The sequence below is a fragment of the Cyprinodon tularosa genome, unplaced genomic scaffold (assembly GCF_016077235.1).
Source record: "Cyprinodon tularosa strain WSP-4 unplaced genomic scaffold, ASM1607723v1 ctg132, whole genome shotgun sequence".
In the NCBI taxonomy this organism is placed as follows: Eukaryota; Metazoa; Chordata; class Actinopteri; order Cyprinodontiformes; family Cyprinodontidae; genus Cyprinodon; species Cyprinodon tularosa.
Window position 1 is genome coordinate 1,129,838 of NW_024038137.1, and position 27,253 is coordinate 1,157,090.

At 37.4% G+C, this 27,253-nt stretch overlaps 1 protein-coding gene across 1 annotated transcript; it reads left to right on the forward strand.

Moving 5' to 3' along the window:
• Positions 1–1,356: 1,356 nt before the first annotated feature.
• On the forward strand, positions 1,357–26,639 carry LOC119778366 (kinesin-like protein KIF3C). The gene is made up of 8 exons (XM_038277555.1): positions 1,357–3,275; positions 17,068–17,169; positions 17,296–17,418; positions 19,827–19,945; positions 21,131–21,247; positions 21,386–21,494; positions 22,637–22,773; positions 25,890–26,639. Exons 1-8 carry the CDS (start codon positions 1,869–1,871, stop codon positions 25,975–25,977), a joined length of 2,202 nt encoding a protein of 733 aa, XP_038133483.1. The 5' UTR covers positions 1,357–1,868; the 3' UTR covers positions 25,978–26,639.
• Positions 26,640–27,253: the final 614 nt, after the last annotated feature.

Consider the following 27,253-nt stretch of genomic DNA (forward strand, 5'->3'; position numbering starts at 1 on the left):
AAGAAACAAAAACTCTCTTCTTTCAAACATTGCTAAAATTTTGCAATTATTCAAAATATTTTAAACTGTAAACAAAACCGACCTTTAAATCACTTTAGTCTAAATTATATCAAATATGAATTATATTCTGGGAGATTTTAAGCATTTAAAGGGAAGCTTGAGTCCCTAACATCATAATTTTTTTCCATTGAAAAATCCCCCAGACTTTCAGATGATTAAGTTCATTGGAAAAACCCCGAAGTTTGATTATTGTCAAAAGATCAATAAAGTTCAAATATAATTTTATCAACGTTATTGGGCCACAAATGGCAGCACCACTTAATTGGATGCTTCTGAACAAATTCACAGCCCTTTACATTTCTGTATAATCTCTTGAAACCAGTTTGGAATATTAACATGGATTTAACTTATATTTGTAGTCGAGTAGAAGGAAATAAATGGAGTTCTTGTTGCAGTTTTACTTAAAATGTGTTTTTTTTCATGTAGTGAAGTAGCCAACCTGTGGTGGGTAGAATAGCCATACATTTAATTTAAGTAAGAATACTGATATCTCATTGGTATGGAAGAGGATTAGGGCCACTGAAAGAATAAAAAAAGTTAACTGATTTTAAATATTATTTCAGTTTAATATGGGAAAAACGTCAGAATTCTTAGACTTAGACAGATTTTATTTGTCATTTTATGTACACAAGTGTAAAAAAAAAAGAAATTTAATTTGAAAACAGTTCTCTGGACAATTTAATCTTTTTTAAAAGTGCAGCCTTGAAAAACAGTTAAATATATATATATTTAAATACTGTAATATAAACATATGACTGTAAATTTACAGTTCTAAGGTTTTTTTTCTTCTTCTTCTTTTAATTCTGAGATTAAAGTGAGAATTCTGAGAAAAAAGTCAGAAATTATACTGAGATATGATTTAAAAATCAGTTCACTTTTTATTTTATTTTAGTGGCACTAATCCCCTTCCGTACATTAGAATATTAGGCTACCCCAGTAAAGTTAGAAAGTATGGTGGGGTAAAGTACTTTGTTTTCAAAAAGTTACTCATATAAATGTAACTAAGTATATCTAACTAGTTACAACCCACTTGTTTCTCCCTGTTTGTTCATTTATCATTTTAAGTTGTCTTTTTTCATTATTTCTTTTACATTAATGACATCTAGGAATAAATACGCTAAATAGTAAATTTACTTTTTTGACTGTAATACCTTTTTGTGTTGCTCTATTTGGTGGCAGCCTTGGACAACAATCATTTCTTCATTGAGCAGCAAACTCCATTTCCCATGATCCTCTGCTGGACTCCGCAGTGATGTGGGGTGTGGTGGTTGAATGAGTGTGTCTCTGGGTGTGTGTGTGTGTGTGTGTGTGTTTTTCACACAGGAATGAAGCTCCGTACCTCTCAGATCCGCTTCAGAGCATCTTTCAGCGGGGGGACTGGAAGATGCAGATATCGGTATGTGGCGCTCCTGCAGGATTTCTGGATTCATGACGACCGGAGGAAGATGTATGAATTGATTTGTGTCATTCCTGGCGTTATTGGACATTTCTTTCTTTCCGCCGTGTGAATCTGAACGTATAATGGAGCTTCAATGCAAAGCTTGAGAATCATTGACCGACAGTTCGTGGACAATAAGCAAATGAAATCAGACCGAGGGGGGGTCGCATCATTTGCAATGGTAATTTTTTTCATCTCTATTTTTAGCTACAATTTCTTCTCTGTGTGGTGACATGACCAAGAAGCCATGCTGAATATGTTATTCATTATTTTTTTATGATATAGGCTACAATTCAAAGAGAGCTGTCATAGAATCTGGATAAAATATTAAAGCCTTATTCATTTCAAATTGTCTAATTTCAAAGAAGTCATGTCCAAGAACAAGAGCAGTGAGTCAGTGAAGGTGGTAGTTCGATGCCGTCCGTTGAACCGCAAAGAGGAATCCATTGGTCCTGCTGGGGGGATTGTGCAAATGGATCTGCGGCTTGGACAGGTGATCCTCAGAAACCCCCGGGCTCCACCAAGCGAGCCCCAAAAAACATTCACATTTGATGCGGTGTACGACTCAAGCTCTAAACAGCGAGACCTCTATGATGAAAGCGTCCGGCCACTGATAGATTCGGTTCTTGCAGGGTTCAATGGCACCATCTTTGCCTACGGGCAGACCGGAACTGGGAAAACATACACCATGCAGGGGGTGTGGCTGGACCCGGAGAAGCAAGGTGTGATCCCTAATGCTTTTGATCACATATTCACGCACATCTCCCGCTCACAATCTGACAAGCAGTACCTGGTGCGAGCCTCCTACCTAGAGATTTACAGAGAAGAGATCCGTGATCTCCTTGACCCCAACCATGGCAACACCAGAGGACTGGAGCTCAGAGAAAGTCCAGAGACAGGAGTGTATGTTCAAGATCTCACGTCATGCGTGTGCAAAAGCATCAAGGAGATAGAGGAGGTAATGAATGTTGGTAATCAGGCGCGAGCAGTTGGGGCAACAGACATGAATGAACATTCGTCCAGGTCCCACGCCTTGTTTCTGATCACAGTGGAATGCAGCCAGCCGGGACCAGATGGGAGGAAGCATATCCGAGTTGGACGCCTAAACCTGGTCGACCTGGCTGGCAGTGAGAGGCAAGCCAAGACTGGGGTCCAGGGAGACCGTCTTAAAGAAGCTGCTAAGATCAACCTGTCTCTATCAGCTCTAGGGAACGTGATCTCAGCTTTGGCAGATGGACGTAGTGGCCATGTGCCGTATAGGGACTCCAAGCTGACCCGACTGTTGCAGGACTCTTTGGGTGGTAATGCAAAGACTGTCATGGTTGCAACTCTTGGTCCTGCCCCCCAGCATTACGAAGAGACTCTGACCACCCTTCGTTATGCCAACCGTGCAAAGAACATCCAGAACCAGCCCAGAGTCAACGAGGACCCCAAAGATGCTCTGCTCCGTGAGTTCCAGAAGGAGATCGCTCGTCTCAGGGCCCAGCTCAACCACAGGAGGTGGAGGAGCAAACAGAAAAAGGAGCAGATGGACGATGAAGCTTGGGACAGAGATGGGAATGAAGAGGAGGAAGAGGAGGAGGAGGTTGAGGAAGAGGAAGAAGAACAGTTTGCAAAGCTAGAGGAACAGAGGTTAGAGAAAGAGAATGAGGCCATCAGAGATGATCGATTCCTGTTGGCAGGGGAAAAGCAGAAGCTCCTGGGGGAAAACGAGAAGATGATGGGGGATCTGAGGAAGAGACAGGAAGCCACTGAACAGCTTACTGCCAGATACAAGGTGAGTCTAACCATGAAAATTGGCTCTTTTTCACTCTTGCCTTTCATCCAAAATTAAAGCATTCTTTTTCATAAAAATTAGTTGGATATTGAGCGTTATCTTCATACAAGCCATTTTTCTTCTAGTTTTAGGGTAACAATTTAACTCTTCCCATTCTCAAGCATTTAGGACATGGGGAAAACATGATAATGTTATGACATAAATGTGTAGTTAGCAATGTATTTCTGCTAAGAAAAAAAAGATAAAATACATTATGTCCATCTCCAAATGAGATTTTTTACTCAAAAGATTGCTGGTGGACCACATTTGCTCTGGTTAAACCCCCATATTAAAACAACAAAGACCAACTTACCTGCTGTTTTTAAAATCTAAAACCTTTAAAGTTACATTCAGCAACTACTTTCACAAAAAAAAATTATAGTTTTGCGACTTGAATGTAATGCACTTGAATAGTTAGGTTACTTTTTTTAGGGTTAAAGCAAGGTGGCCAGGGGATACAGCTACCCTGCAAATACATACATACCCAACAAATCACACAAACACAGGAAACACAGGCAAAGTAAATGCAATGTAAAAGAGAGATGCTGAAATCAGAAAATTAAGAGGAGCAAACTGCAAAAAGCTGCAGATGTGAAGCCCGTTGGAAACACGTAAACAATGTAAGAAGCAAAGCAACAGCAAGTAAAGAAAAGCTGCAAAATAGTGTTGCATAATCGAAATGCTCCAGGTCATTCGGGAGACACGATCACCTACTCATATGGGTCCACACCCTTAGTAAATCCATAAACATGACGCAAAGAGAGATTTTTTTTTTAAATATACAAAGGAAACTAAACTTTTATTTTTTTGTCCTTAAACAGCATACCATTTATGCTTTTTTTTTGTTTTTCTGGTCTATACATATAAGTTCCTTGTAATTTCTACGTGTCTGGATTAGTAGATACTTGTTGAGGACCCGAATGGAGAGATGAAAAGGCAGAAATAATTCATTGAAAATTTTAATGTAGATGTAAAAATACAGGAGCTATAATCTGGAACCAACAGGAAACGCAGGAAACAAAAATAAGGAGACGTGAGGGAGGAATAATCCAGAGGAATGATAAGAATCCAGCAAAACACTAACTGCAGAGGAAGAGTATATACGTTAAAAAAGAACAATGAATGGAGTGGGAACAGGAGGAACTAGAAGGGAGCTAGAGGAAAGGAAACTGACACAAGGGGAAAACCGAGAGTAAACTAGAATTACATAAGTGCTCAAATAAAAGCAGAAAACAACTAGAATGAAGCAAAATGGAAATTAAACCAATGACCCAGAAAACACAGAATTGCATAAATCAAAGTGTAACTACAAACTCAAAAATAAAACTTAAACAGAACCAAAAACTCCAGAAAGGATAGAATGATGACAGTATGGGCTGGTCTCATTTGAGTTGATGATGGTCTGTTTTTTTTCCTTTTCAGCATTTTTCCATTGCATCTGCTTTTATAAGCATCAATTAAATTTTTGCAACACATTGCTGCTCTCCTAGAAATGTTTTTGTGTGATTTTGTTTTTGTTTTTACTACTTTAATTTTAGTCTTTGCAGTACTTTTTGTATGTGCTGTAGATTTGTGTATTTGCATCACTTTTGCACCCCCTGGCCACCATATAAAAGCAGTTCTTAGTGAGAAGCAGGGTACATCACAGACATGTCATGTCCATCACAAGGCGTCACACAGGTTAAATTATCATGCACACACAGACTCGTCCCTAAAGGGCAATTTAAAACCGAATGTCACGGTCAAGTTTGTGGAATTTAGGAAGGAAACAGAGAAAATGAGGCAGGAATCGGGAGAACAGGTGGAAAGACCCCTGGCTGGGATGGAGAAATTATGGCTACGAGGCAACAACTCCAACATGCAGCCAAAAAAAAAACTAGCTAACTAGGCCTCTTATTTACTATGGAGACTATAATTGGTCATTTTTTTCAGTCTGAAGCTGTTAAATCCTCGATTCTTAAGAAAGCAGTTCACTTTGCCATTCAGATGCATGCCACAATCACACACAGCAAAGACTGAGCCAGAGCTGTATTAATCACTCGTTCTGACTCATAGGGCATATCCAATAAATAAGTCACTCGTGCAGGAAGACCGAGTCACTGAGCTCTATAATCCTGTCGCTGCAGCCTCAACCGACCAACATGAAACACTGCAGGATCATCTTACTGAGTTGCCTGAGGTGATGAGAGGAGGGAAGACAGTTTTACTTTCAAGAGTTTTAATGATGTGGGTTCCACGTTTCCTCTACCCCATTGCTACCTTGTGTATTCTTTATCAAATGAGAAATGATTTAAGATTATTTGCTGTTTGCAATTTGCTATCTGTACAAAAGAGCTTTCAGCTATTACCAGAACTGACTCAACCTATTTTGCTTTGAGAGATACACTATATTGCCAAAAGTATTTGCTCACCTGCCTTGACTCACATATGAGCTTAAGTGACATCCCGTTCCTAATCCATAGGGTTCAATATGACATCGGTCCACCCTTTGCAGCTAGAACAGCTTCAACTCTTCTGGGAAGGCTGTCCACAAGGTTTAGGAGTGTGTTTATGGGAATTTTTGACCATTCTTCCAGAAGCGCATTTGTGAGGTCGCACACTGATGTTGGACGAGAAGGCCTGGCTCTCAGTCTCCGCTCTAATTCATCCCAAAGGTGTTCTATCGGGTTGAGGTCAGGACTCTGTGCAGGCCAGTCAAGTTCATCCACACCAGACTCTGTCATCCATGTCTTTATGGACCTTGCTTTGTGCACTGGTGCACAGTCATGTTGGAAGAGGAAGGGGCCAGCTCCAAACTGTTCCCACAAAGTTGGGAGCATGGAATTGTCCAAAATGTCTTGGTATGCTGAAGCATTCAGAGTTCCTTTCACTGGAACTAAGGGGCCAAGCCCAGCTCCTGAAAAACAACCCCACACCATAATCCCCCCTCCACCAAACTTTACACTTGGCACAATGCAGTCAGACAAGTACCGTTCTCCTGGCAACCGCCAAACCCAGACCCGTCCATCAGATTGCCAGATGGAGAAGCGCGATTCGTCACTCCAGAGAACGCGTCTCCACTGCTCTAGAGTCCAGTGGCGGCGTGCTTTACACCACCGCATCCGACGCTTTGCATTGCACTTGGTGATGTATGGCTTGGATGCAGCTGCTCGACCATGGAAACCCATTCCATGAAGCTCTCTGCGCACTGTTCTTGAGCTAATCTGAAGGCCACATGAAGTTTGGAGGTCTGTAGTGATTGACTCTGCAGAAAGTTGGCGACCTCTTCGCACTATGCGCGTCAGCATCCGCTGACCCCGCTCCGTCAGTTTACGTGGCCTACCACTTCGTGGCTGAGTTGCTGTCGTTCCCAAACACTTCCATTTTCTTATAATACAGCTGACAGTTGACTGTGGAATATTTAGGAGCGAGGAAATTTCACGACTGGATTTGTTGCACAGGTGGCATCCTATCACAGTTCCACGCTGGAATTCACTGAGCTCCTGAGAGCGACCCATTCTTTCACAAATGTTTGTAAAAACAGTCTGCATGCCTAGGTGCTTGAATTTATACACCTGTGGCCATGGAAGTGATTGGAACACCTGATTCCAATAATTTGGATGGGTGAGCAAATACTTTTGGCAATATAGTGTACCACTGAGTGTGGATGTAGAGTGCGGTTGCTTCAGGAGAACCCAAAAACCCTCACAGAGTTATTTTTATTGCTTTAAAAAAGATTACAGTTGCCCCAAAGACCCAAAAGACAACATGCGTTGACTAAATCGGACCCAGAGTTATTCAAACTGGACTGAGGTTATCTTTTTCTTGCTTTCTGCATTTTATATTTGAGCAAAACAGCTGATATAAGTAAAATAATCTAACTGATTGGTTTGATACCTTAACTGATTTAAATTATTTACTCTGCAATACTCATATTTCAACCTGTCATGTTATTCCTCAGAGGAAAACTTTTATAGGTTTAGAGATACTTTGTTAAAAATGTTTAGAGGCTCAGACGACATGATTCACTGGGCAGCTCCTAAGCGATGACAATCAGAGATCTACCCAGTGGTGGAAGCTGATTAAGGGAAGAAGTATTTCCTGCCTTTGATGCATGCATCCTTTCTTTTAGTCACTTATTTTAGACCTGCGTGATTAAACAAATATATAAAGTATATCAGTGCTTTTAGCCATAAAGTGATTGAGCTAAAAGAACCAAGAAATAATGTTTCATATCGTGCTTTTTTTCCTAATGTGTTCCATCTTTAAAGGTAAATAGACTAATTAGAGCGATTAATCAGTTATTTAATGTACCACTAAAGCAAACAAAAACAAAATTATGAAAAAATAGACATTTTCCAGATGTACTGTACATTAAAGCCGCAATTAGGTCTCCATTTATAATCTTCATGCCTTATTTATTACTAGGTTCACCTTCTAAGGCTGGTTTTAATTGAGTTTGATGAGGTTTAAATAAACCACCAATCACTGATCATTCTCTAGAGGTTTTTATTTTTTTTTTTTGTAATTTTTAACCAATGAGACAGGAGTTGCTGGGCGGAGAGAGACTTTAGGTCATACGAAGCTCAAATAACCAATTAGTGTTAAGATCAGATGTAATGCAGCACCATTCACTCCCTCTGCTTTCCTTTAGACTCTCAGCAAACAAAAGTAGGTCAGAAACTGAATCTCTGTTGGCTCAGCTGGTCCTTCCATCTGCGTGTTACAGTACGGTGTGCTGTTGGTCCAACTGCTGTGAAACCCAATTAACGCTCTGAGGTCATCCCACAAGCAGGACAACATAAAGCATCACAGGTTTAGACCTGATGATTCAATATTGTTCATGGCCTTCATGGACGACCTGACCGTGACAACGTCTAAAGTCCCAGGGAGCAGGTGGATCTTGAAGGGGCTGGAAGAACTGTCCACCTGGGCCCGCATGACCTTTAAGCCCGCTAAATCGAGATCCCTTGTGCTAAAGAGAGGAAAAGTCACCAACAAGTTCGTCTTTACACTTGGCGGCACCCAGATACCATCCATCACCAAGAAGCCGGTGAAGAGCCTGGGCATCACAGGGGCCAGCAAGCGAAGGGCCATCAAGGAAGCCACAGAGGCAGCAGAGGTTGCCTCGCGGTGGTTGTGGATCAGGAGAGGAGATCCGTGGGTAGGGTAGCGCTACCTGGACACAAGCTGGGGTCTGATCAACCCTGGCTGGGTCGCCTGGAGGAGAGTGTATGATGTTTGAAAGACCCGAAACACTCTATGATACCAGGTAATATCACTGATGATGTGTCCAGGTTGCATCACTAGTTGATGTATGTACAAAGCATTTATACACTGTTTATTCAGATAAACAATCTCTATCTGCTTCAATGCAGAAAATCAGTAAATCCTTCCAACAAAAGTCAGTTAGTTAAAGGTTAACTCTAGAATAGTTTTATATTTTATACTGACCAAACATAACCTTGCACAAGAAAACTAGAAAGCAATAAATATTAACTATTAGCTGGAAAATCATCAAATCTTTTTACTGGAATCACCAAAGGACAGCAATGATTGCAGTGTCCTCTAAATATGGATTATAATGCTCCAGTTATCGATAATTAGCCTAGAGACAGGGACGGCAGGTTAAACAATCACAACTGTTTTATGGGCTGATAGCAATTTAATCTGGCAAATAAACCATCCTTGATTAATAATGACTTTGAAAAAAAATTGTGACACATGTACAATTTATAAATATCACATTACAACTGTGTTAAACATGTCTTTGACTGTACTTAGTTTTTTACTTTCATGATTTTTGATTTCTTTTAAGTGGTCCTGAAAAGAGAACCACTGCATTTTTTAAAAATCTCTGTTGTTATTGACATTTCCTACATTTTTGAGTCATCTGTGATATCTTTTTTATTTAATTGTATTTATTACAAACGTTCTTCTTTTGACCGGGTGCTTTTTGCTCCGTCAGGTTTATTACATAGTCGTATAGCACTAGGACTGTGGTGGTTAAAGCCAAAATTTAAAAGGAGAAACATCAAAGTCCAAAGGATAATATGAAAGAGAGTGTAAATAAGAATTTTCATTCCAGACTTCATGTTTTTTTCAGTATGATCTTTACCCAGACAGCAACATTTCTATCTTTTTTTGTATTTTAGTGGATCATTCTTGTCCTCGTCATATTAACCTTCCTTGCTGTCATATTTAATGTTGTTCAACAAAGGAGATGAGAAGTTGTTTAAACTTCCAGTAGAAGCAAAAATGCACAGATTTATTGACGGAATCATTAATTTACACATTGTCTCACCAATAATCAAATCTTTTTACACAATTGCGTCTCTTGTTTAAGATTTGTTGGGTCTTCTTGATGTTAGATGAAGTTTTACGGATGCATTTCTGTCTATATGTCTTATGATTTATAATCCTACTTTTTCCCTCCGAACTAAACAGTTAAATCAGCATTTAATTGGCCTATTACTGTATCATTGTTGCTGTAAAACATTTGTGTGTCACTGCAGCTCCTTCTCAGAGCTTCATGCTGAGCAGCAGCTTCTTATCAGGAAGCTTCTCTCACTGACTCCTCAACTGGACTATTCTTAGATCCAATTTCTGGGTCAAAATGGCAGGCATGTCTTTGCTTTTTCTCTGTACCTCTCATTAGAGACTTTTTTTTCCTACTTCTTTAATCAATAGTAGAAAATGTTTTTTCTTTCTAATGTTCCAATGAACTATGGAGGTATTGAAATTTAGCTGACAAAGTTCTCTCATTGCAACCTGATAGGTTATACTATTAAATGGTGATGAGAAAGGTTTTTCTTAGGGATGCACGATATTGGGATTTTGGCCGATATCCGATATGCCGATATTTTAAAACTCATGTAGCCGATAACCGATATCGATGTTAAAGCTGGACAAAAATAAGTAGTCATTGAAAATAGCAGTTTTGTTATCCATTTCTGACACTTTGAAAAATAATATACTCAAATATATTTTCATATGCTGATATCAAATTGATTTTTAAAAACACGGTATCGAAAAAACTCTGTATTTTACTTTCAAAATCTCATGAAATTTAATCGTTCTGTTACAAACTCTTGTGATATTTTGCAAGTTATTGTTAGATTTTGTTAGTAAAATAGATCGATACCGCGTCAATATATCAACATATAAAAATATGGCAAAATTTTGTGAATTTTCGGGGGATTTCGTAGCATAATGATGACATATAGCAATATTTGATTAGTAAAAGAGATTGATATGGTGTTTTTAAATGGCAATATATCAGCATATGAAGATATTGTAATATTTTAATGTATCAATATTTTTTTCCCTCGTCTTTAGAAGTTTTTAAGTCTGTAAAAAAGAAGTTTTTGAGGAAGAAGTAGTAGTATTTTTTTTTTAGACTTTAGAAACTCAGAAGCTGATCAAATATCGGGTTAAATATCGGTGGGGTGGCCGATGTCCGATATTCAGTTTTAAGGCCGATACAGGCCGATACCGATAAGGGGCCGATTATATCGTGCATCCCTAATTTTTCTAAATGATATATATTCATATACTGTAAAAATACCTTTTACGACTCAAACTGGCTCTTGTAATATTCTGAAAAGTAGCCTGACGAAACTTTCAAGCTTTATGAAGTTGATTTGCCAAAAGTTCACTTTTACCATTAGTGCAGGAGGCAAAGGTCTAAGTCAGTTGAAAAATTCAGGGAATTAACTTTTCATACAAAAAAAGTCTAATAAAAATCTATCTGTACCTAATCTAATCTAATAAAAAGAAAAAAATGAAATTAAAATATTTTTGGCTAACTGCTAAGATGAAAACATTTGCTCTCAGAGGTTTAAAACATAGGATGGCTGATGAAAGAAATCAGTGTTCTGCCCATATTAGGTAATTCCTGCACCAACAATGACTATGAGCGCCTAGGATGTCTCTATGTGAAATCTGCTAGTTTTGTTTTCTGCAAATTTGGCATTTCCAGAAAAAATATCAAGGAAGTTATTGAAGGCTGTAGAAAAACTTGACTGCATTAGAGACTGTTTAATGTTTGTGATAATGTGGATGGAGCTAAATACAGGGAAATCCTGAAGGAAAACAACTTGGGTGGAGGTTCATGTTCCAGCAGGACAATGACCCTCATCAAACAGATTTACAATAAAAAAATTCTTAGGTCAAAGCACATTCATGTGTTACCATGGCCCAAACAAATCATTGTAAACTTTTAGAATTCTTTTTCCTATTTAATGTAATGTTTTACAGGTTTTCCTTTGATTTTAGCTTCTGTAAACCAACTGTCCTTGTTTTGTACTTACGGTAATAATCATAATATATCATAATATCTTGTGGAGTGTGCGGCAAAAAAAGGGAGGAAACAAAGATGCCACTTAAAATTGCCAGCTAGATTAGGAATAAGTAAAAAGCACAGCAAGAAACACTTTAAAATCCATTTAAAAAAATAAAAAGTGAAGACAGATAGCACAAGATATTTGCAGGATTATTTTATATATTTATATTTTTGCAATGAAAAAATCCGCTTCTAAACAGTTTAATCGTTTTTACAGCAACTCTACAGTGCAAACATACACTATCATACTCAGCTGGATAGAGGAATGGTGTTTCCTGTTTATATGGCCGCCATCCTGTGAAATGAGAGTGGGAAGAAGGATGGAGACAGAGAGGCCTGAAACTGAAGGTTACAGTGTGGGGGAGGTTGAAAACAGAGCTCATCTCTGCTCTCATTTTCTCAGCATACAGGCCTGCATAGTCTGAAATATTGATGAATCGGCCCACTGTGTGTCCGTGTATGAGTACAGATGAAGTCAGCGTGGGGCATTTTTCATTGTAGCAAAAAGCAGAACTGCTGGAATCACTGCATGTTGATATGAATTATTAAGATTTACAAAGCATGCACACATAGACAGTTAGTTATACAATGTTAGACTCAATATTTTTTTTTATTTTTTCATGAATTATCACACGGTTTCCACATATTTCCATGTTTGCATGTTAGGGAAACTAAGAGGAAGTGGTTGAGTATCTTCAGCAGATTGCATTTTTCACCAGATCTCTTGGATCTGTTTGTGAGCAGTTGTCTTACCCTGAGCAACATAAATGAGATTTGAGGCTTTAAGCTGCAGCTGCTTAAGTGGTTCTGCATCGATCAGGATGAATACGAGATTCTGGGAGACATCCATATTTGCTTTTTTCTCTCTCCTTTCATACCTGCTCCTTCTCTGTTCCTTTTTTCCTTTCTGCCATCTGTATAAGAGACCTGTTGTCGTCACATGATATTTATAGCCTGACCACTCCAGGCGGGATCCAACATCCTTGGGATTGGCTGGCTTGATGCGGATGAGCCAGTTCTGTATGCATCACTTCCCATTCTCTTTACTTTCCCCTGTCAGGAAACGGATCAGTTACAGCTGAAAGGTTTTTCATTGTGGACTTAGGCGCAGATTATGTGTCCACAAACAAGCTTCTGCATGCACAGACTTCGTTATCAGTTCTTCGTCCTGGAATTAAAATTTCCTACAGTTTTAAGAGTTGATCAAATTAATGGGACTAATCAAATAAAGAATATTTTATGATTTCTAAAGCTATCAATCCATCAGTCCTAATAAAAGAAAAGGAACAAATTTAAAGCATAAAAACAGCAAAATGAAGGTGAACAGAATTTTAATTAGAAGTCCTGATAGGCTATTATAGGTTTTGTCACCTTTCTTTATAAGAGGATTTTAGTATATTAACTGTTTTTGTGGCTTTTTTTTTGTCAATATAGCCTTAAACTATTTTTTGTAATTGTTATCGACTCTTCTGTCTTTGTTGATCCTTGTTTTTGAAGCCTTTCCCCTCTGCTGGATTCTTCCTTCTCACATTCAATGCTTGCACCCTCATTGTTCTATTTTAATTGGATGTTACTGCAAACAAAGCTTTCTACAGTGCAAAAATGTGATTTGCATTATGACAGTGTTGCATGACCCCAGTGAAGATCACACAGTGGATCTTTTCTTCCATGAATGAAGCTCAAATCTGAAACTATGCACCTTCTCAAGTGCTGACTTACTGAATATTCCCCGCCTGCATATGAGGAATGTGGTTGGGTTGTTATGGACATTAAAGGAACATAGGAAGCAAAAACTGGGGGAAATCCCTGCCATAATTCAGGCCTCTAATGACGCTTAAAGAATATGAAGGAACACAAAGAGTGTCACACACACTGAACCCAAAGACAGCTTGAAACAAAGAGGCTTTCTGTGTTGCCTCCTTCCTGAATGACATCACTGTACTCAGCTGCAGTTTATTTGTGCTTTTCTGTTTTGATTTTAAAAGGACAATGTATGTATGTGTAAGTTAAGAGGAAAGTATGAGCAGCAAACATCAGGACTCTGTGTCTTTCTGTGTTTAGTTCTGGAAGAAGCAGGGACCAAATGTCCGTGGCCTTTGCCATATTTGGGTCTTAATTTTCTTTCTATTCTATTTTCAACTTATTGAGTATCCAATTTCTGAGTTCTTACTCTTCCCAATTTCACCCTTCAGAAACAACATGTAACTATATCTAATTTGGGGAGAATTAGCTGCAGGGTTTGAGCTCAGCAGGTGTTTAATTGCTGTGGAGATGATTTAATCAGAAGCTTGAATCCTTTTTTTTTTATTTTCACAAATTCAAAGTAAAACTGTTTTTTCCCCCCAGCGATACAGCATCCTATATAAATATGCAGGCCACTTGAAGGTATTTACCTTTTGATGAGTTACATCCAAACTGGCTAGGATGGATGTTTTCAAATAGAAATCTGCAGCATGTATTTGTTATCCACCTCATTTATTCTAAAACACCAATTTAACATCTTACTGACTGTCTTTATCCAATGGTTTAATAATCTATCTGCTCATCCAATAAGTGATATAATCTCTTCTGTTCTGTGAGGTTTCTTTTTATAGTACGTTAGTGAACAAACAGCATTAAAAGTAGGGCTGCAACTATTTTGCTAATTGATTAATCTTCCAATTCTTTAATTTATCAATCTATGGATAATCGGATGGCAAAACTTTGCTCAAAGAAGATTTTACACAGAATTTAAACCATGTGAAACTAAAACGATGCCCTTTGTGAATTTCTGGATAGAGTATATAATGGAAAAAAAAACAGTTTTTCTTCTTAAACACAAAATGTTTATCAATTTTTCACACTTTTGGTACAATACTAGCTTTAAGTGTGTTTCTCTTTCAGCTAAGCATCCTTTAGAGGCTCTATACTCAACAATTGATCTATTATTAAATTAGTTGACGAGTATCTCAATATCTGATTAATAACAAGTGATCTGAATAATTGTTTCAGTCCTATTTTAAAGACTAACGAACATAGAGTAAGATCAGAAATGAAGTTATTGAGAAGTTTAAAGCAGGTTTTGGTTAAAAAACACAATATTCTAGGCTTTTAACACCTCGTGAAACTCAGTTCAATCCATCATCTAAACATAAAAGCCCAAGGCACAGCTATTAACATGCTAACATATGACTGTTTATTTAAACTGACAAGCCAAGAAAGAGGTTAAATCAAAGAGGCAGCAAAGATGTCTATAGTAACTCTGGAGGAGGGTATGCAGAGATCCATTAACTTTGGCAGGGGAAAGTAGAACAACAGCTCTTAGTTTAACATACTGGAAATCTGATCTGCATGAAAAAGACCTGCAAGAGAGCTTCCATAATAATCAGAATTTGTAGGGGGGGTTGTGCTGCATCAAAGCGAAAACAGAGTTTTAATTGGCGTGATTCACAGATCTCAATTTCGATTTCAGTGGCTAAAATAGAAAAAGATTAAAGAAACAGTCTAACAAACACTTAGACGAAGGAAAAGCAGTACATTCTGATCTTACAGGAAAAAATAGAATACACAGGGAATAAAAGCAAGAAAAAAACAAAAGAGAAAAAATGCACAAAGTATCCCATGGGGAGGTGATGACAAAAACAAGCTCAAGTAAATAAAATAGAACCACCAACGTATTATCATTCTTGAAGGAATTCAGTTCAGCAGGTGCAGGAAAGTTGGCTGAGTTAATGAACAGGTGAAGATAATTACAGAGTAAAAGTAGAAAAACTGTAAGAGGCTGCAGAAACGGAGACTAAACAATGCACATTCTGCCTCTTCTTTAAAAATCATACAAAACCCCACTGTTGGTTTATAAAATAAAAATACCAGAGAATGCATTTAGGTTGTGACAAAAAGCTAATAAATGTTCAAGAGGTATGAATCATTTTGCACGGCATATTTTACTGTTGCTTATTCAGACCCACTTCTAAAGCACGTCTACCGCCTGAAGCTCTTAGCTTGAGCAGAGCTCAGCTTGTTCTGTTTTGTCGTCGTAATGATGTTGAGCTGACAGGTCGCAGATCCATCAGCAGAGCGGTTTTGCTGATGGCAGCTTCAAACTCTCACAAGGACGCAAATGTTAAACATCTACATGAACTCAGTTTGACCTCAAAGAGACTGAAAGGCCTTTTCAGGCTCTTTTATAATTGTATTGTTGTTTAAATCACTGCTAGAGTTTGGATTTAGTTAAACATTAATGATTAAAACAAAAGCAAATAATCGATTTTAGAGATAAGATTTCTTTCTTTTCTCATTAATTCCTGATTTTTTTAACACAGCCCATTATCAGCCTTTAACTGGATTTCATTTGTTTGTATAATTTCTTTTAATGGGTAGTTTATCTTATTGCTTTTTTATTTGTAATGGTTTAAGTATAGTAGTTCTATTGGTGTTTCTATAAGCAATAATTAGCACTCTATTATAATATGCAAAAATAAATATTTGGGATTTCTTTTTCAAATTTGGACTATAATTCAATTCAATTCAATTCAGTTTATTTATATAGCGCCAAATTCACAACACATGTCATCTCAAGGCACTTTACAGTTCAACCAGATCATACAGTCAAATTGATACAAAGTTTTCTATCTAAGGAAAACCAGTTGATTGCATTGACTCATTGACTCAAATACAATCCCCCACACTAAGCATTCTTGTAGCGACAGTGGAGAGGAAAAACTCCCTTTTAACAGGAAGAAACCTCCAGCAGAACCAGGCTCAGTGTGAGTGGCCATCTGCCGAGGCCGACTGGGGTTCAAGGAGACAGAAGCAGAGATACAAAAAGCAGCTGTAAAAGGCGGCCCCGTCCAGGAAACACGCAGCCAGGCAGACGAGCTCCAAGGCAGCTCCCATGCCAGAGGACGAAGAGAGCACATCCGCTCAGTCACGGTCAGAGAAACAGGACCACACTGGAAAACAGGCCGATCTCCAACATCTATAAACAAGGGTGTTGATAGAAGCAGCACAGCTGATGTTTCTTTCCAGGATGACGTCACAGCCAAACAGGAACAGACGAGGCAAAGCTACTCTGAGGACTATAATGAATATACTCAGAGGACTATAATGAATTTTGTAATCAATTAATCACCAAAAATAAATAAAAATGTTTCGTAATCTATAATACCTAGTTTTTTTCCAACTTCTAGACTATCTTAAAGCTATTAATTTTATTAATATGTACATACAGTTTATCTTGTAACATCTTGTATTCTGTGTTAGATAAATATAATACTTTTTAAATTTATTTTATAGTAAAATACCTGCAAATAGCCATTTATCTTTATTTCACCATATGAATATTAAAACTCTTCGCTTTACTTTAACACTTTATATTGGACCCAGTTAAAAAAAGTAAATTTATACATAAAGTTTACCCTAAATTGTTTTACATATTGTTTAACTTTTCAGGCAATGGAAAGCAAGCTGCTTGTTGGAGGAAAGAACATAATAGATCACACCAATGAGCAGCAGAAGATTCTAGAGATGAAAAGGCAGGAGATTGCTGAGCAGGTATGCCGCTATTTGTTGTTTTATTTTATTTTCAGATAGTTTGTTTCATGCTGCATATTTAAGAAATGTATTTACTTGTAAATACAGCTTAAACATTCAAGTCAAAGATTGCTTTTCTGCTTTCAGACACGCAGAGAGAGAGAGATGCAGCAGCAGATGTTGATACAGGATGAGGAGACAGTGGAGCTGAGGGAAACATTCACGTCTCTTCAACAAGAGGTCGAGGTTAAGACAAAGAAACTCAAGAAGGTAATCATCAATGCAACCCACGTTTTATTCAAAATGACCAAGGCCTGATGTAAAATGATGTTATGGTTGCTGCCATCCTGCTTCTTCTTTTTCTCTTGTCTTAAATTTATTATCATACTTTTTCAAGCTTTCAGTCACTTATAGGCAGTAAATGATGAAATAACTCCTTTAGACTATTATGGTATTCATTTGTCATGAGTGATATAATTTTTTTCCCTCCAACACTTGCCTTCAAAGCGAAGCCGCCTCCCACCACTTTAGTACCACAGATTCACTGAAGTCGCCATATCAAGCGACTTTCAAAGGTTTAGCAAAGTCAGAGACCTGAGGCCAAACAACTGATCTTCACAAGTTTGACACTAGCTAAAAAGGTGGAAGTAGTCTATTATCGCCTCATTAGATTCTCACAGATTGATAAAAAGGTATAATATTCATTGCAGCAGCCACGTTTACTCTAAGACAAATTTACATTTAGTATATGTCTACTTAAAGTTCTTGATTAATACGTTGAATCATAGTTGAAAAGGATGGATGGATGGATGGATGGATGGATAGATAGATAGATAGATAGATAGATAGACAGACAGACAGACAGACAGACAGACAGACAGACAGACAGACAGACAGACAGACAGACCATTTATTATCCTAAATTAGATGCACCTGTTTAAGGTCGTTAACTCATGGACATGAAAACCGGTTCTACGGTGAATCGGATGTGCATGGGACTTGTTTCTAACTCACTTGTGGAGAAATGTCCTGGGTCGTGAGTAGCGAGGATACATGAAGAGATTCTTTTGGGATGGGAGAAGGAAATAGTGAAAACAATGTGAAGAGATCAGAAAAGTCAAATTAAGAGTTTGGAATAAGTTATGCTGAAGCTGCAAAAAGAATCCCATTCCAGTCAGAAAGACCCAAACCAACAGAGAAATGAAAAGCTTAAAACCTCTGGACATTGCAAAAGACTCATTGATTCTTAAGAAGAAGGATTTTGTACTTTTTATGGTAGAAGTAATCAATTGCTCCACTCAGATGACAAAGAAAACTGAAAAAAATCAAAATAATAGTGAAAGCTGCAGAAAAGTTCTTTAAGTGAAAGATTTAAACTGGGAAATGGTTGAAAGTATAATGGGAAAATGAGTAGGGCCATGAGAAACACGCAGAGTGACTTAAGCATAAAGATTATGTATTTTATTATGTTGGGTTAAAACATACAGCTTGGAAAACTATTATTTTTTTCTGGGGTTAGTCTTGTTTCCTGTTTCCTCGATTAACTACTTATCAGTTAGTGGCAGTAATGCACTTTAACTAGTTTACCAACCGCCATAAAACCTTACAAGTAGAAGAAGAGGTCGTTAGCTGCATAACGACACCTGTCCACGCCATACAATCAGTAAGAATCCAACCACTAACATGGCCAAGACCAAAGAGCTGTCCAGAGACTCTACAGACAAAATTGAACACCTCCATAAGGCTGGAAAGGGCGACGGGGAAAAATGTCCACTGTTGGAGCAATTATTAGAAAATGGAAGAAGCTTAACATTACTTTCCATCCCCATCAGACTGGGGCTCCATGCAAGGTCTCACCTCATGGGGTCTCAATGATCCTTAGAAAGGTGAGAAATCAGCCCAGAACTACACATGATGAGTTGCTCAATGACTTGAAAAGAGCTGGGACCACAGTTTCCAAGGTTAATGTAGGTAATACAGTAAAACAGTGGTTTGAAATTCTGCATGGCACGGAAGCTTCCCCTACTTAAACCAGCACATGTCAACTTATTAAGTTTGCCAACGACCATTCGAATGATCCAGAGGAGTCTCGGTTTAAAAGGTGACTCATATAAAGATGGAGATCAAGTAGAAAAACAGGAGAAACTGTGTGTAAAACAGAAAAAATTGTGATTCAGCTTCAATAGATACAGCTAGAATCTAATTGGGGGAGGGGTCACACCAGAGGTGACAGAAAATAAGAACAAAGTTAATAATGAAAAGAAAAACTATATATCTTATTATACTGATTCAATAGATTGATCGAAAGAATAGATTTTAACACTTTTCTTTTTCATATATTTTAGTGTTTTGTAAATACGGTCTCATTGGATTTTTTCTCAAATGGAACACTCTGCTAAAGTGCAGCAGCATTATAAATCAGTCATCAAGCTCAGAACCTGTAGTCAAATGGTGAACAGCATGAAAGCTCTGCAGTGAAGGAGGAAAGAATAGTCTGCTGAGAGTCCGTCGGCTCCCATTGGTTGGCCATCTCTGTACACGCCAGTGCTCCCAGTGCTGTTGCTAATGGCAACCAAGCTTCTGCAAACTGGGAACCAGCTCATCTGTGACTCTTCTGTAATGGGACTCCTTAGCCCTGCTCATCCTCCATGTTGTTATTTGTGCCCTTTTCCTTCCAGCTGTACGCCAAGCTCCAGTGCATCAAGGCAGAGATCAAGGACGTGAATGATGAACACGTTAGGAGCCGACAGGAGCTGGAGCAAACGCAGAACGAGCTCACCAGAGAGCTCAAGTTCAAGTGAGTCCAGCAAGCACCACAAAATGGAGTTAAATTATTTAATAAATCTGGGATTTTATAAGATTTTATAAACAAAATTGGCTTTTTTTAAGTACAACAATTCAGATGTATGCGTAGTTACTACGACTTAAAGCTTATAAAGCAAGATATAATTCTATGAAAGCATTATATTTTATAGCTAAAGAAATGTGCAATCAATGGAATTTCTAAGTAAAGCTCAAATATCATTTTTAAAGAGAGAGTCTCCCACTTATTATGGTGAGTTTACCACAAATAAGGATTCAGATTGTTTTGGTACATTTAAACATAAAGTTAGAAGATACATTTTAAAAAAAAAAGCACTGTTCAAAATAAGAGCTCAATACAATTTGTTTAAATGCCTAATGTTCCTGAACAATGTAAAATGAAACAATTTGGAGTTTTAAAATTAAGGCTTACAGGAACTTTTCAAAATAAAAAGGATTACTCCTAATAACCCTTACATATAATGTATTAGGATTTTTATGAAAAACCCTAATACGTAATATGTAAGGTTTTTTTTTTTAACTCTGAATGTATTCTGGAAGTGATTTTTTTTTTGTGTTTCTTTCAAATTAAAGCTCATAAATATTTCTTAAATTAAAACACTGGAATTTTCATTTTCCAACTATTAGAACAACAGGACAACGAATAGCTTGATTAGTTTTAAATTTATTTCATTTTTATGAATCTAGATCTCAGAGGGAGAATAAGAACATCTCAAACAAAAACTGCAAATAAAAAACATAAGGATGAAAGCATCCTTATGTTTTTTTATAAATGTTCAATTATCTTTTGGATTTCCAAAAAAGTAAAAAAAAAAAAAACAATCCACTGGACTTTGTTTTTCAATTTTAAAGACATTTCGCTTCCTGGATTGGAGCAAAATGTCTTCAAACTTGGAAACAAAGTCCAGAGAATTGTTTTCTAATTTTTATTTTTTGGAATGACTATGACCTGGATGACTGAGAATCTTCACCAGCATCTTTATGATTTTTACAATTTATACTGCTGTCACTTCAACATCTGTAATAATAGCTTTGCCGAAACAAAAAAAATCTAAAATGTGAGATGAAATTTCCAGCTTCAGGATAATTATATCAGATTTTAAGAGACTCTGTGATGTATAATTAGACTCCTGCTCTGATATGTGTCATGAACACGCAGGTATCTGATCATAGAAAACTTCATCCCTCCAGAAGAAAAGAATAAGATCATGAACAGGCTGATGTTTGACCCTGAGGAGGATCAATGGAAGTTCAAGCCTCTTGTTCCAGATGACAGGTTGGTTCTTCTCACCCTTAACACTTCTAAATCTGGAATTGATCATTTCAATCAACAATTCAGGATTAAATATTCTGTTTTTTTTATTTCCAATTGTTGCTTTTTTGTATCATTAATTGTCATAATGCATTTTCACAGTAAATCTTCACAGATGAAGAAACGACCGGCATCAGCAGTTGGATACAAACGACCCATCAGTCATTACGCGCGAGTAGCCCTGTCGATGGGAGCTCATTCCAGATACAGGGTACAGGAGGGTGTTTTTGGCCTGTTTTACTTATGCTTTGAAGACAAAAAGCTGTTTAAACAGTCATCTTGTGAGGGAGGGGTTCCTTTTTATCTAACTTTTGGGGAATAAATGTAAAGATAAATGATAAAAATAAAATAAAAATAGAATAACCCACATTTATAATCATATTTAACCCATGGGACAGTCTGCTAAAAGCTAAAGAAGTGAAATCAGGGATACCACCTTGTTAAGTTTTTTTTCATACAGTCATGAGCATTAAAGTTGTATGAATTTCAGGCCGTCAAATTATTTTTAATTATCATTTTATTATGTTGGTATAGATAAACACCCAAAACTATTTCCTAAAGTTATTCATAGAGACTCATAGTTTGTCAAAAGATGTGGCATAATTTTTTTTTTTTTTTTTTTTTTTTACCATTAACACTTCATTGGCATTATTGTGGCTAAATATCAGAATTTTTTCTTGGTAGTAAGAATGTTTATCATTTCCTGTTATATTACCTCCAAAACCATTTTTGATGCATGTTTGGGATCATTGCCGTAATAAACATAGAGATGTGTCCATGTATTAATCTGGGGAGCCACCAAAAATAAGATCTATCCATTTTTTTGTACTGACCTAAAATGTCCCTGTTCCAAAAGTTCTCAGCTGCACACATGAAGACAGATAAAAGCAGGGACTTAAATCTCCCTAACTTCTGAATTAGTGGAATTAGTGGACAAGCGCTATCTTCAGCTAAGTCAGGTTCAGCCTCTTTAATGTGAAATAAACTGACTTTTTAAGCATGGTGATGGCGAATCATGGTAAGGGTTATTTTCCTTTGATTGCATTGCAAAAGCTGTCTAAAAGCATTAAAACAGGTTACCTCAAAGGCCCATAGTTCTGATTTCAAGTATTGAAACAGTGAATGAATAAATAAAACTTTGCATTAAAAATAATGTAATAAGAAAATCAGCAAATATAAGATTAGTTCTTCTACCACTAGATTCATTCTGTTAGGCGAACATCTATGCAGATTTTTTTCTGCTTAAACCAAACCTGAAGTTTCCATGTATGTAATGCAGCGTTTTTCGTGAATGAAGTGAAATCCTAATGCAGCATCACTTATGTTGATCTCCCTCTGGCCTTTTTTGTGTAGGCTGAGAATATCATGTTTCTAGAGCTGGATGTGACCCCTCCGAACCCCTCAGCTCTGACGGACGGGGAGCAGAACCAAAGTCCCTCTCTGAACAGCTCGCCCACTAAGGACAAAGGAGTCTCCAAGTCCCAGTCCTGGTGAGCCTTAATATTCCCTTTTATCACAGGTTAACAATACTTTTTTTTTTCTTTTTAAAGTGACTAAATCTTCACAGTTAAAATCCATTTTAAAACACGTCAGTTTTCCATGAAATAAGAATAAAATGAAAATTAATCAACACAATAGAAAAAAAGGAACCATATATTTGTCATGATTTAACTAAGGTTCAGACCCAAATGCAGAAGACCGAACAGAGAGACCAGGGAAAAGGTTTAACAAGTTTTATTGAAGAGATAATTCAGAGAGAAGTGTTGCTCTGAACACTGAGGGGAAGACACAGCGGTTAGTTCAGGCTCAGTGGGAAATTGGACTCGTGAACTTGGAGAAGACGATTTGGTTGCCGACTCACGTTTCCAGAGAAGTTGTTGAATCCTTGACTCCAGTCTGTATGCTGTAGTTCCCGTGTTTGTCTGATTCGGTGGAGGGTGGAACAGGGTTACCCAGTATGCGGTTGTTTGTAGATCAACAGAGAAACTGAATTCCAGTAAGATTTCCTGCGGTACTTGAACCGGTCGTAGAGGAGATGAATCCCTTTCTCAGTGCGAAGCTCAAACGATCTCTTGGGGAAAGTGGATCCAAATCTCCTGCTTGAACCCCAGCTCAGTTTGTAGCTCAGTTGATCCTTCCAGGGGGAGAAGGTCCGAAAGACAAAACAATGTTAAAACTCAGGTAGACAAAACTCAGTTTGACTCAGCAAAACTCAGCTTGGCTAGAGTACCCCAAACTTGCAAACACTCTGGCTTGGAGGTAGTGGCAGTCAGCAGCTTAAGAACTCTCCGTTAACAAGGAAACCATCAGAAGGTGTGTGAGGAGGCGGACCAGAGCCAGGCGCCTCCTGACTTCATTTCAGCCAGCTGTCTCTGATTGACAAAGCCAGATTTAACAACTCCCTTCATCTAACTTAAAATGTGAGACCAGCGTCCATTTTGAACCTCAGGTTTGCGACAAATGGGTTTATACTGGGCCAACAGAAGCTAGAAGGTGAAGTGCCATCCAAGCTTTAATGTCATCAAGACATTGAAGTTAAGGCTGCACACCATGTGTGCCTGTTTTCTTTAGAGGAATGTAGATCTGACAGTCATCTGTATAAAAGTGAAATACAACAAATCTGAACTCCTAGTTACAGCTGTGAAACTGCTTCCTGTTTAGTGCTGGCCAAATAAACCATTAACAGCATTTGACACTTATCTAAATTGTATATTGTTAAAAAATAAATACCGTAAATCCTCTAATATTGGCCCGTATTCCATTAGCGGCCGGGTCTCTAATAATGGCCTGTCTCGCTGTCGGTGGAGGTAAATAGAGGCCGGACTCTTATACAGGCCGGGGCTATAATTAGAACCAATGATGTTCCTGGGCAGTCCTCAACAACTTGTGATAGCAACATACAAGTACCACAGGGGGCAATGTTTGCTAAGGAATCCAAGCCTTTAGCATGGGAAGTCCCATCCTCACACAGAGATCGCAGTGGCCTTACACAATTGTTCTGATCTGTAAGACAAATGTGATTACCGGTAGGTCTGGTTGTAACTAGGCAGCGTTAAAATGACAGAAATTCGTTGGCCTTCGTTGTTCTGAATTTCCCTTGAAATATATGATACTGGTAGTCTACTTCCACTTAGCTTGCCTCAAATAAAATTTCGCTGTGATGGCAGAACAGTTTCTATTCATTTTTTTTTTAACTTTGTTTCGCAAGTCATTTTGGCCAAGATTCCATTCTGTTTCTTTTATTTTTTCGTATTGCCGTGCAGAAAAATTGCAGCTGCTGGAAGATGTCTGAATAATGTTCTATATACCGTTATGATAACTGTACTTTTTCAATAAATGAACCTAGTATTTTATAGGTTCAAAGAGACACAAAATCACGTTTTTATTCATTCCACTGGTAGTGTGTTTTGATATAGAAATAGAAAGAGAGGCCTACCTCTAATTCTGGCCTCCTCCCAATAATGGCCTGGACTAAGATGCACCTGAGTGAAATAAAGGCCCCGTCCTATATTAGAGGATTTACGGTATGATGGATATGAAGGTTAAGATTTATCTAGAAAATTAACTAACAATGACCCAATGTTTGATACTGTATCCTTTCGCACATAAACCACATGAGGCTTTCTTTAATGTGAGCTTATCATGTTTGATGCATTTATTAGTGCTTAAAAACATTTATTTCTGTTTTTGTGTTTTTGTTTTTTTTAAACAGAACGAAAAAAATACTAAAATATGTCTGTTTAACAAGAATTTAAAAAATCATGACTGTATTATATCTGCTTTCCCTGGCAATGAGATTCCAAATATCAGTGTTTCCATTAAAAGAAAAAACAATGTATTCATACAACCTAAAATAGAAAGCAGAAAACTGTTAGTATCCAACAAGGCTAAAGAGCAACAAAGGAGGCTTTATGCAGGCCTCAATTTCTGGTTTAATTGCCCAAAATATCTCCCACATTTGCTTTTATTTAAATACTTACCAGTTGATCAAGCTGAATCTTTAGATTTTTAGGATTAAGGAGAAATAACTGAAGCAGGTTTGCAGAGGGTTAGTATTTTAATGCAACCTTTAGAGAAGACTTTTTATCACCAAGATCTCTCGAAATCTTTGAGGCGTTTAGCTTTATAAAAAAAAATTAAATCGCAAAAAATTTTATCCCATAAAATGAGCATGATCCTTGTAGCATGTATTGGTTACCTTTAAACTTTAATACATTAAGTATCGGGATACATTTTCACAGATTACGCTGAATTGTATTAGTTTTTCTAAATGTGAAAAATTGTCTTGGGGTTTTAAATCCACCTTTTGCTACAAAGATTTGTATTTACTTTATTACTTCAAAATTATGCTTTGAATTTGAAACCTGCATCAGTATGATAACTGAGCCCTAAGCGGTTTAGAGTTAATACATTTCTAAATGGGATTATTCAGGATTAACCACACACTCCCTCAGACATCCTAATCTCTTGGTTTTATCTGTCATTTACCATTTAATCTCACTATTGCTGGATAATCTTTGTAACCTGTCAGTAAATTTTGAGTGAAAATAAAAACAGATTATTATTATCCTTATCTATTAATCTTTCTGTGCTTTTTTTTTTACAGGTGTCCGAGCCAAAAGTCCATGGCTTCCTCTTCTTCTAACAATTCCTTGGCAGGTTGTCAGACTGCCACGACTGCAGTGGCAATGTAAAGCTTTATTACAAATAGTTTTTTACATTTTTATTTATTTTATTGCTTCACTTTTGGTCTGTTTGCCGTATTAAAGATATTTAAGCAAGGCCTACTGTACAGCCGCATCACAAACATACATCATCACCTCTGCTGCCTCTAAAGAAGGCATAACCATAGAAAACAGGAAGCTAACAGACCAGACGAACCTCAGAGACTTTGTGAAACTTCCCCCCCCTGAGTGTTTTTGGATTAAACCGTTCCTCTTTTTTTTTGCATGTTTGAATCAAAGATGCTTTGGGTCATTGTTTTTGAAAGAAAGGCTATTGCACTGAGCTAAATGTGGTAAGTGTCTAACAGAGAAATAGGTTCCAATAGAGACCAGTTCAAATCTCAATAAATCAAAAGATATCTGTATATATTCAATCTATTGTTTTTTTGTTTTTTCAGGGTAGATTTGATCCATTTTTATGTAAAAGAAAGACTTAAACATTTAGAAAAGTTTTGTCTGTGTTAGCTTTTGGAAATGAGATTAGTAAAAAAAAAAAAATTTGCTTATTGGTCAGATGTGGTACCGAAACCTGAATGATGACCTTTATCCGTGTTCATTCCTCTGTCTTTCTGTGTCTTATTCAACTCGGATGTCTTGAAAAACTGTCAATAAAACAAAGAATGTGATGCTTGTCGGATCTCAGTAATTATTTATTTTAAAATAAGAAATGAAATCCCGAGATCATGTAACAACAGTGTTGCGATTGTGTCAATGGTGAGAAAAAAACGATAATATTTCATTGTTAACGAAAACCAGAATTTCTGTTAACAGAAGTTGCTTATTTTTATAGATCTGGTTGAAGATATTGCCTGGATCAAATAGTATAAGATCAGACAAATAATCGTAATTTTATGTTTTGTGGCCAAGAAGTGACCATTTATTTACCTGTTTTAGACGGATCAGAGAAGTCATTTGAAAAAGATGCTAGAGTGTAAGATTTGTTTCAATATCCATCCATCCATGAAGGAAGGAAGGAAGGAAGGAAGGAAGGAAGGAAGGAAGGAAGGAAGGAAGGAAGGAAGGAAGGAAGGAAGGAAGGAAGGAAGGAAGGAAGGAAGGAAGGAAGGAAGGAAGGAAGGAAGGAAGGAAGGAAGACAAATAATGAACATCAGAAGCTGAAAACCAAAGATGCTTAGTCTCAAAACATTAACACCCTACTTACCTACAAATACATCTATATTCTTTTTCAACTTACAAAACTCAAATTCCACATGAACTTGAGCAACAACCAAAGTAATAAAGAAAG

Coding starts and splice junctions, on each gene's coding strand:
- LOC119778366 (XM_038277555.1), top strand. CDS start 1,869: ATGTCCAAGAACAAGAGCAGTGAGTCAGTGAAGGTGGTAGTTCGATGC. Junction 17,170..17,295: donor GGCAGGAGATTGCTGAGCAG/GTATGCCGCTAT, acceptor TTCTGCTTTCAG/ACACGCAGAGAGAGAGAGAT. Junction 22,774..25,889: donor GTCTCCAAGTCCCAGTCCTG/GTGAGCCTTAAT, acceptor TTTTTTTTACAG/GTGTCCGAGCCAAAAGTCCA.